The sequence below is a fragment of the Astyanax mexicanus genome, chromosome 15 (genome assembly GCF_023375975.1).
Source record: "Astyanax mexicanus isolate ESR-SI-001 chromosome 15, AstMex3_surface, whole genome shotgun sequence".
Lineage (NCBI taxonomy): Eukaryota > Metazoa > Chordata > Actinopteri > Characiformes > Acestrorhamphidae > Astyanax > Astyanax mexicanus.
In genome coordinates, this window is record NC_064422.1 from 40,267,196 (window position 1) to 40,277,955 (window position 10,760).

Here is a 10,760-nt window from a genome sequence, read left to right on the forward strand (position 1 = left end):
TCAGATATCAGTAATATGGCAGAATAAAGGAGAATAAAGAGCTTTTGTAAAGTGCATTTTAATATTAAACCTGATCTGATTATAGTGTTACACCTGAACAGTAGTTCTCTATCTTGGAACTTGGAACTGTAACCTACTACTTCGATAGGAAGCTCAAAATGTTAATTACAGACCTCTTTAAACTTTTTTAAAACACCGATAAAATAAACCGAGGACCCAATGCAGTAACTCACCTTGATCGTGCCGTAAAAAATAAATAAATTGATAAAAATAAAGCAGAAAAAGATGACTCTGGTGAATATTGTCTTTAGTCAATATATATTTTATTAGTTTACATATAGCAAGATATATCAAAAACTATCAGCAGATTTATACTGATTTATCATCACATGGAAAGGGTTCATCATCATCATCTTTTTTTAAGTACAGTGCAGAAGATGGATGCTGTCGTCTGTTCTTTGGTCTTCTTTTTTTATTATTATTTTTAACTTGATCAGGCCTGTCACGATAACTGCGTTAATGATTTATCTTACAATTTACAGCTCTGGAAAAAAATTAAAAGACCACTTGAGTATTCCAAATAAAAGTATTGCCATTTAGTGAAATGGCTAAAATAACAAAAAAGATGCAGAGCTTTCAGACCTCAAATAATGCAAAGAAAACAAGTTCATATTCATAAAGTTTTAAGAGTTCAGAAATCAATATTTGGTGGAATAACCCTGGTTTTAATCACAGTTTTCATGCATCTTGGCATCATGTTCTCCTCCACCAGTCTTACACACTGCTTTTGGATAACTTTATGCTGCTTTACTCCTGGTGCAAAAAATCAAGCAGTTCAGTTTGGTTTGATGGCTTGTGATCATCCATCTTCCTCTTGATTATATTCCAGAGTTTTTCAATTTGGTAAAATTAATTTTTTTTTTTACAGCGCTGTATCATCATAACCTTAATATTTTTAGCTGATTTTAATATTGCCCAGTGTGTTTGTTTAGTGAAGAGAGCATATTAACATGAATGAGCTCTTATTCCAACTTAGTGTGAAAACATAGTTTTATTTTTTTATATGTATTTATTTAAATGTACTGAATATTTAGCGACCAAAATCATATGTCTAAATAATTTGTACTGAACATTTGTACTTTTCTTTGAAAAACAAAACAAATATACTAGGAATGCACAATGATATCAGAACTATGTCTGTATTTGTCGATAATTGCTTTTTTTTTTTGGAGTATACTTTTGTATGTTGGATTTAAAATAGATAATCATATAAGTAAGGGCATTTTAATATAATTGTTTATGTTTGCAGTTTTTATTCATTATCTAAATATTCTGCACTTTAGTCTTTGGTACATTATTTGATATGCATCATCGCTTATACATTATTATTATTATGTTTCTGCTGAATGTTTGAAACAGTTATATTATACTAAATAAATCTTCTTGAAATTAATCAAATACATTTTTTATACATTTTTATTTTCATATCACTATAAATATTATCGCAAAAAATATTTTATTAAATTATTTTAAGGCATGTATTGTCCACCCCTATTTTTTTGGTAAGCTGTTTTTTATTTATTTGTATTAGCTTGAAAGTAAAAAAATATATAACGGCGGGAAATATATTTGTAAGTCATAAATCTGTATATTGGTATTAGCATCAATATCGGTCCAGAATTCCCACATCAGTGCATCCCTAAAATATACCTTTTTATAGGCTTTTTAATTTGTGCATTGTTTAAAAAAATGGCTAAATAAAAAAAAAACATTATTCAGCCAAATTGTCACTGTGTTTGGTTTTGTTTCAGCCCAAAAAATATTTTGGTGTATCTCAAATAATTAAGGATTATTTGTACATACATCTGTGGAAAAAAAAAACCTGAATCAGTTTCTGAATCAGTTTCTCTGATTTTAAATGAATATTGTTATTTTATTCTATAAACTACAGACAACATTTTCCCCAAATTCCAAATAAAATATTGTCATTTAGAGCATTTATTAAATAGCTAAAAAACATATTTATAAAGTTTTAAGAGTTCAGAAATCAATATTTGGTGGAATAAACCTGGTTTTTAATCACAGCTTTCATGCAACTTTGCATCATGTTCCCCTCCACCAGTCTTACACACTGCTTTTGGATTAGTTCAGCCTGGTTTGATGGCTTGTGATCATCCATCTTCCTCTTGATTATATTCCAGAGGTTTTCAATTTGGTAAAATCAAAAAACTTATAATTTGTAGGTGCTCTCATATTTTTTTCCAGAGCTGTTCTAGTTTCTTAAAATGACAATAATCTTGATTGTTATCGTGACAGGCCTAAACTCCTGACTATTTTAAGGTTTAAGGTTTAAGACTACTGGATGTCCAGGTAGATACATCTCATACGTTTCATCATAGCGAGTCCTGCAGTGATTGTTCAGTGAAATGATGATGGGATGAGTAGGGAAATGGATAGAGGGGCTTCTTTAGGATCTTTGGTATCTTGTGAAAGTAGTAGTGGTCTCTTACAGCGCAGTTCTGAGCACATTTACGAGCCCAGGTCCACCAGACTGGCGGCCATAGGGTTGAGGAGGCCGTCGTGCATGGAGAGGTGGTGGTGCTGGTGCTGCGGGTGCTGGAGCTGGTGCTGGTGCGGGTGGTGATGGGGCTGGTGGTGCTGATGGTGGTCCGTGGCGGGGCCCGGTCCGGGAGGGGAGGGACCAAAGCTGTGCAGAGTGGCCAGGCCCGAGCTGGAGCTCATCAGCAGGGCCGGACTCATGGAGGAAGTGGGGTCTGGACTTCCAGCCGGAGATTTTTCATCATCTGAACTTTCGCCCTGAGATTTGCTCTCGCTCATCTGAGACATCAGGGGGTTGTGTCCGTTCTGACCTGCGCCCTCGTTTTCCCTGAGGAGAAGATCAATACCATCATTAGTGCATCATTAGTGATCAACAATACACACAGTCTGCTCTGCTGTAAAAATTACATTAATAATGTACAATAATTTCATATTCTGAAACATTTGTGTCCAATATGTTGTTCAGTGTTTATGCATTTTGAGTAAAATGAAAGCAAGATAGCTTTTAAAGGCTCTTTAAGAAGGAAACCCCTTGTTATATACAGTAACTATATATTACATATATAAAACCTATACTTAACCTATTTATAAATAAAATATCAGGTAATTTTTCCAGACAGTAATTAAGCCTAGCGATTAAGCCTATCATATAGTACATAATAGGGTTTGAAAAATCATATAATAATAAAGCAATATTGATTGTTGAAAGCAGTCTATTATTTACTGTGAAAATTAAAGATTTTGTATACTTCTTTTTAGGTTTGCAGTTTATATACATGTATAACAAATATGTATATAACAGTACTTTATAGTACAGTAGATTATATAGTAGTTTAATTGTAGTTTATATAGTAGATTATATAGTGATTTAGTTGTAGTTTATATAGTAGATTATATAGTAGTTTAGTTGTAGTTTATATAGTAGATTATATAGTAGTTTAGTTGTAGTTTATATAGTAGATTATATAGTAATTTAGTTGTAGTTTATATAGTAGATTATATAGTAGTTTAGTTGTAGTTTATATAGTAGATTATATAGTAGTTTAATTGTAGTTTATATAGTAGATTATATAGTGATTTAGTTGTAGTTTATATAGTAGATTATATAGTAGTTTAGTTGTAGTTTATATAGTAGATTATATAGTAGTTTAGTAGTAGTTTATATAGTAGATTATATAGTAATTTAGTTGTAGTTTATATAGTAGATTATATAGTAGATTATATAGTAGTTTAATAGTAGATTATATAGTAATTTAGTTGTAGTTTATATAGTAGATTATATAGTAGTTTAGTTGTAGTTTATATAGTAGATTATATAGTAATTTAGTAGTAGTTTATATAGTAGATTATATAGTAGTTTAGTAGTAGTTTATATAGTAGATTATATAGTTTATATAGTAGATTATATAGTAGATTATATTGTAGTTTAGGAGTAGTTTATATAGTAGATTATATAGTGATTTAGTTGTAGTTTATATAGTAGATTATATAGTAGTTTAGTTGTAGTTTATATAGTAGATTATATAGTAGTTTAGTAGTAGTTTATATAGTAGATTATATAGTAATTTAGTAGTAGTTTATATAGTAGATTATATAGTAGTTTAGTAGTAGTTTATATAGTAGATTATATAGTAGTTTAGTTGTAGTTTATATAGTAGATTATATAGTAATTTAGTTCTAGTTTATATAGTAGATTATATAGTAGTTTAGTAGTAGTTTATATAGTAGATTATATAGTAGTTTAGTAGTAGTTTATATAGTAGATTATATAGTTTATATAGTAGATTATATAGTAGATTATATTGTAGTTTAGGAGTAGTTTATATAGTAGATTATATAGTAGATTATATTGTAGTTTAGGAGTAGTTTATATAGTAGATTATATAGTAATTTAGTTGTAGTTTATATAGTAGATTATATAGTAGTTTTTTTTTTTACTTTAAACGTCTAATACTCTATGTACATCATTATTTGTAAGTTGCTTTGGAAAAAAGCGCCTGCCAAATGTAATGTAATTTAATGTAATGTAATGTAATTTAATGTAGTAGTATTTTGGTAGATTATTTGTTATGTTCATTTTATTTTATCTTTATTTTTTATTTTTATTTTATTTTTTTTTTGTTTCTTCTGATTTTTTTTAACTGTTATACTTTAACATTAACATACAGTTTAACATTTATTTGGTTGTAGTAGCATATTTGTGAAAGTAATCAAATACTTTTATTGTCATATCAATAGCAAAAATATTAGCACAAAAATAGCAGAAATATCATGGTATCGCCCATTCCCTACTAGTCGTAGAATATATATTTACCTTTCAATTTTTAAATCTCCATCAAAAATACCAGTTTAGTCCAAATCCCTGCCTGAAATGTGATTATTATAGCAATAGATTAAAGAAAGAATCCTATACACTGACGCCATTTACTTAAAACACCACATTTTTAATATTAATAATAAGGTGAATTAATAATGCATTTGACTAGTTTACCATAAATAATTAACTAGACAATACCAGTGCCGCATTAATGATTAATATATGTCTATGAATGATGTATCTTAATAATAATTAGTAAAAAAGGAAGCTATTTGTGCAGTAAAAATAGTTTAGATCTAGAATTTAGATTTTCTTTTATTTAATTTTCTTTCTTTTTTGTTGTTTTATTAGCTTTATTTTCAACTCACAAAGTCCAGTAACAGACAGTAAGTCAAACATTAAATAAATAAATAAATAAGTAAGTAAGTAAGTAAGTAAATAAATAAATAAATAAATAGTGTAATAAAGTGTGGCAGTTACAAATAAGACAAATATAGCAAAATATATTTTATAGATGAAAAAAATACCAGATATCCAAATATTATTCTGTCTTAAATTATGCAGAACTGTAATGGCATTAGATACAATTATTAGAATTATTAGAGGATGAATATATAAGTATATAGGTATTTGACATAAACAAGCCTCTTATGTTAATGTATAAGATTAGAATATAAGCCAAATATAGTTATATAAGTTGAAAGCCAAATAAAATATGATGATATGGAAGGTATAGATTTTTATGTATGTGAAATATTGCAGATATAGGTTTTAATTTGTAAATATACATATATAAAACAGTTATTTACTATTAACTTTAAAACTGGTTTGCTAGTAATAGAAATATTATGGATCTAAATATAGATTTTAATGTACTTTTTTATGCAATATCTTTGGATATGAGAATATATATGTGTTTGTTTCCCCAGACATAATTAAAACCCCATTTAAAAAGTTTGATTTAAGACTAGGCTTAATCTCTGTCTGGGGAACTTCCCCTTTAAACTGATTTAAACTGAAATATTTCACAGATATGTTGGCTTTTATAGAAAATGAACATTTTGAACAATATGAAACACACACACACACACACACATATATATATATATATATATATATATATATATATATATATATATATATATATATATATATATATATATATATAAAAGATGCAGACCAATTATTCACTATACAGTACACAAATGAGTTGAAAAGAGTTTGACTGAGACAGTGAAAGTCATTCAAAAAAGATATATATATCTATAACTAACATCTAGAGGCAGTTTCCAAAACATTGATTTATTCTAGAATATATTTTCCCTTCAGTGTGAATTCTACATTTAAAATGCTGTTTCTTTCAAGGCTAGGTGCAATTTCTGTTTGAGAAACTGCCTTTTTACGTTTTGAGTTATTTTACAGAGGTTTCATATCTATGAACAGTTTCACAGACAGAGATTATATATTCTAGATTATATTTTCCTTTTAATTGAAAATCTCCATTTAAAGTTCTAAATCCAATTCTGTAATCCAAGACTAGGCTTAATCTCTGTCTAGGAAACGTCTCCTGTTACAGCTTTATCTGACATATTTTGGTATATACTAAACAACTATGCTAAAAAAAAAAGGTATAAATATAGCAACAATATATAGATATAATATCTAGAAACGGTTTCCTGGACAAAGATTAAGCCTAATTATAGACTGTATTCTCCTTTAATGGAAAACCTCAATTTAAATAATCTGTAATCCAAGACTAGACTAGATCTATGTAATCCCTACACAGATAAAGAAGAGTAAGAATGTAAAAATGATTGATAGAAATATATATATATATATATATATATATATATATATATATATATATATATATATATATATATAAGAAGAAATATATAGATATAATATCTAGGGGTAGGGGCATGAGTTTTGTTTTGGAAACTTCCCCATTAAATTTTTAACTAAAATATTTTGCTATACACTAAACAAATATGCTAAAGAGATTAAGAACATATAAAAAGATAGAAATATACATATATATATATGTATATTTCTAATATCTAGAAACTGTTTCCTGGACAAAGATTAAGCCTAATTATAGAATATATTCTCCTTCAATAGAAAACCTCAATTTAAATGGCTTAATCTGTAATCCAAGACTAGGCTAAATCTTTGTAATCACTACACCGATAAAAACGAGAAAGATTGTAAAAACGATATATAAATATATAAATATATAGAAGAAAAAATATATAGATATAATATCTAGGGGTAGGGGCATGGTATCTGTCTGGGAAACTTCCCCATTACATGTTTAACTGAAATATTTTGTTATACGCTTAACAAATATGCTAAAGTAAGAATATTTGTCATATAATAGTAAGATAGAAACAATATAAAAGCAATATAGATATAATATCTAAAGACCGTTTCCTAGACAGAGATTAAGCCTGGTCATAGACCATATTCTTCTTTTAATGGAAAATCTTCATTCAAAAGTGTGTAAAAAGTGTGTAATCCAAGACTAGGCTTAATCTATTTAATCACTACACCGATAAAAAAGAGTAAGAATGTAAAAACGATTGATAGAAATATATAGACGAAGAAATATATAGATATAATATCTCGGGGTAGGGGCATGATATCTGTCTGGAAAACTTCCCCATCGCATTTTAAACAGAAATATTTTGGTATACACTAAACAAATATGATAATAAGAGTAAAAACGTATAACATGTAATAGTAAGATTAAAAAATATATATAGATAAAATATCTAGATAATAGAAACAGACCGAGATTAAGCCTTGTTATAGACTATATTCTTGATTCAAATGCTTAAACTATGTCTGCAAAACTTTCCCATTACATTTTTTAAATGAAATATTTTGCTATACACTAAACAAATATGCTAAGAAGAATAAGAACATATGTCATATGATAGTAAGATAGCAAAAAACATAGAAGAAATATTGATATAATATCTAGAAACTATTTCTCAGACAGAGATTAAGCCTGGTCATAGACTATATTCTCCTTTCAATGGAAAATCTCAATTCAAAATAACATATGTCATATGATAGTAAGATAGACAAAAATATAGAAGAAATATTGATATAATATCTAGAAACTATTTCCCAGACAGAGATTAAGCCTAGTCATAGACTATATTCTCCTTTCTATGGAAAATCTTAATTCAAATGCTTAATCTATGTCTGGAAACTTTCCTTTATTGGTTTATATTTCCATGATAATTAATGGTGCTGTAATTAGTAAAAGAAAAATATATACCGTATGTTTTAAACTCTTCAGATAAAGAAGAGTAAGAATGTAAGAAACATAGATATAATGTCTAGGAGCATGATCTCTGATTGGGAAACTTCCCCATTACATATTAACTAAAAAATTTAGATACAAACTAAACAAATATGATAAGAAGAAGAGCAAGAACATTTGACATATAATAGTAAGACAGAAAAATATAGATATAGATATAATATCTAGGAACGGTTTCCCTGACAGAGATTAAGCCTTGTTATAGACTATATTCTCGATTCAAATGCTTAATCTATGTCTGGAAAGCTTCCCTATTACTTTTTGAACTGAAATATTTTGGTGTACACTAAACAAATATGCTAAAAAAAGAAAGAACATATGATAAAATGATGATAGAAAGAGGAAAAAAAATAAATAAATATATATATATATATATATATTTAGATATATCTAGACACAATTGCCTGGTCATAGACTATATTCTTCTTTCAATGGAAAATCTTTATTGAAAATTCTAAACATGTATTTTAAGACTAGGCTTAAAATCCTTTGTTTGGGAAAGTTCTTTATTGAAATATATATTAGCATATATCAGCGTGCTACAGACCTTTCTTTGGCCTCTGCAGCACGGTCCCTCTGCCTCCGGTTCTTGAACCAGTTGCTGACCTGGGTGGTGGTGAGCCCCGTGGCCTCGGCGAGCTCCCGTTTCTCGCGGGGCGAGGGGTACGGGTTGTGGGAGTACCACTCCTTCAGCACGCAGCGACTCTTCTCCTTGAAGCAGTAGCTGGTCTCCTCTCCGTCCCATATGGTGCGGGGCAGGGGGAACTTCCGCCGGACCCGGTACTTACCCACCGCCCCGAGGGGCCGGCCGCGCACCTTTTCTGCCTCCATGTAGTGCGCCTTGAGCCAGAGCTGCTGCAGCTTGGGGTGGTTGTGTGGAGAGAACTGGTGGCTCTCCAGCACTTTGTAGAGCTCCCTGAAGTTGCCCCGGTGGAAGGCCACCACGGCCTTGGCCTTCAGCACCGACTCGTTCTTGTGCAGGTGCTCGCAGGCCGGCAGGGACCAGAGGAAGCGTCCGAGGCGCTCGATGCTCCCCCCCTGCTGAAGGACCTCACAGACGCAGGCCACCTGCTCTTGCGTGAAGCCGAAACTGGGCGGCATGGACATGTTTTTTGTTGGTCTTTGACTTTTTAAGGATTTTTAAGGATGGAAGAGCTTGATTGAAGTTCAGGTTCAGGTTCAGATCCAGGTTTCTCCTTCTTGAACTCCACTCCAACTGAAGTCCCAGTCACTCCTTGCTGTCAAACCTTTAACTCGAATCAAATTTGCACGTTTCCAGGCCACAAACTCCATAAACATGCCTATGAAAAATGCATGGCTCAACAAAGAAAGCAACAGCAGCAGCAACAGCAAGACTATTAGAGGCAGTAAAGTAAAAGAAGTTGCTGATCATGACATGAGCATGATATGACCAGGTATGAACAGACAGCCTTATTCCCTCTGTTTTCTGTTTCCTCAGGACAAAGAAAAAAAAAATTCTCAATCTCATTCACAGAGCTGCCAAGAAGTGCAAATGATCTTACTCCTGCCTTGAGCCTTCAACTTGTGCACACACTACGATATTTCCTCGAGTGTGTCGGGCTGTCGGGCTGTTAGCCCGCCCTCCGGTAATCGGATCTCCTTACAGGGGAGAGAGAGCATCCTCCTGGGGAGCCATTCAGGGGAAGAGTGTGGAGAAGTTGTGTGGCACCATCCTCCTCCGCCTTAGGGGAAGGAGTGTGCTCTCAGTGCTGCTCAGTGCAGTGGCGAGAAGTAAAGACAGATATATATGTCATGAATAAAATACAGGCATTAGTTATACAAATACAAATATTGATCTCTTCTAACAAATAAGAAAACCATATACATATATATATATATATTTAAATCGACCATATGCAAACATACGGCTCTGGGACGCCACTTAAAAATGATGAGTTTCTTTGACTTTACCAAATCAAAACTTCTGGAATATAATCAAAGTGGAAGATGGAAGACAAGCCATCAAACTAAGCCGGAGTGGCATAAAGTTATCAAAAAGCAGTGTGTAAGACTGGTGGAGGAGAACATGCCAATATGCATGATTAAAAACCAACCAGGTTATTCCACCTAATATTAATTTCTGAACCTTTTTAAGATTTCTTTATGAATATGAACTTGTTTTGCATTGTCTTTGCATTACCTGAGGTCTGAAAGCTCTGCATAATTTTTGTTATTTCAGCCATTTCTCATTTTCTGCTAATAAATGCTCTAAATGACAAGATATGATATTTTTATTTGGAAAAAATGTTGTCTGTAGTTTATAGAATAAAACAAAATGTTCACTTTACTCTAACATATACCTAGAAATAGCAAAATCAGAGAAACTGATTCTAGTTTTTTTTTTCCAGAGCTGTATATTTGGGATAAATGTTTCTTTTGGACAGCATTTTTACAATAAACTCCAAAGCACTTGACAAATAAAACCAATAAAATAACATACAGTAATAGGAAAAGAAAAGTAGAAATGTCTATTTCCTAAAGGAAATAATGTATTGGTGTACAGCTAAAGTTAAAGGGGGTTAAAAAATA

General features: G+C 30.8%; 1 protein-coding gene across 1 annotated transcript; it reads right to left on the reverse strand.

Annotated features, from left to right (window-relative positions):
* Positions 1-301: 301 nt before the first annotated feature.
* Positions 302-9,850, reverse strand: six2b (SIX homeobox 2b). The gene is made up of 2 exons (XM_049464579.1): positions 8,758-9,850; positions 302-2,887 (listed from the first exon to the last, which is right to left on the reverse strand). The coding sequence occupies exons 1-2, from the start codon at positions 9,315-9,317 to the stop codon at positions 2,530-2,532; spliced, it is 918 nt and encodes a 305-aa protein (XP_049320536.1). The 5' UTR covers positions 9,318-9,850; the 3' UTR covers positions 302-2,529.
* Between the last annotated feature and the right edge of the window lie 910 nt (positions 9,851-10,760).

What these genes read in the sequence shown, in the direction of transcription:
- six2b (XM_049464579.1), bottom strand. Translation starts at nt 9,317, where the DNA reads ATGTCCATGCCGCCCAGTTTCGGCTTCACGCAAGAGCAGGTGGCCTGC. An exon ending in GCTGCAGAGGCCAAAGAAAG is followed by an intron (nt 2,888 to 8,757) that starts GTCTGTAGCACG and finishes TCTTCTCCTCAG; the next exon opens with GGAAAACGAGGGCGCAGGTC.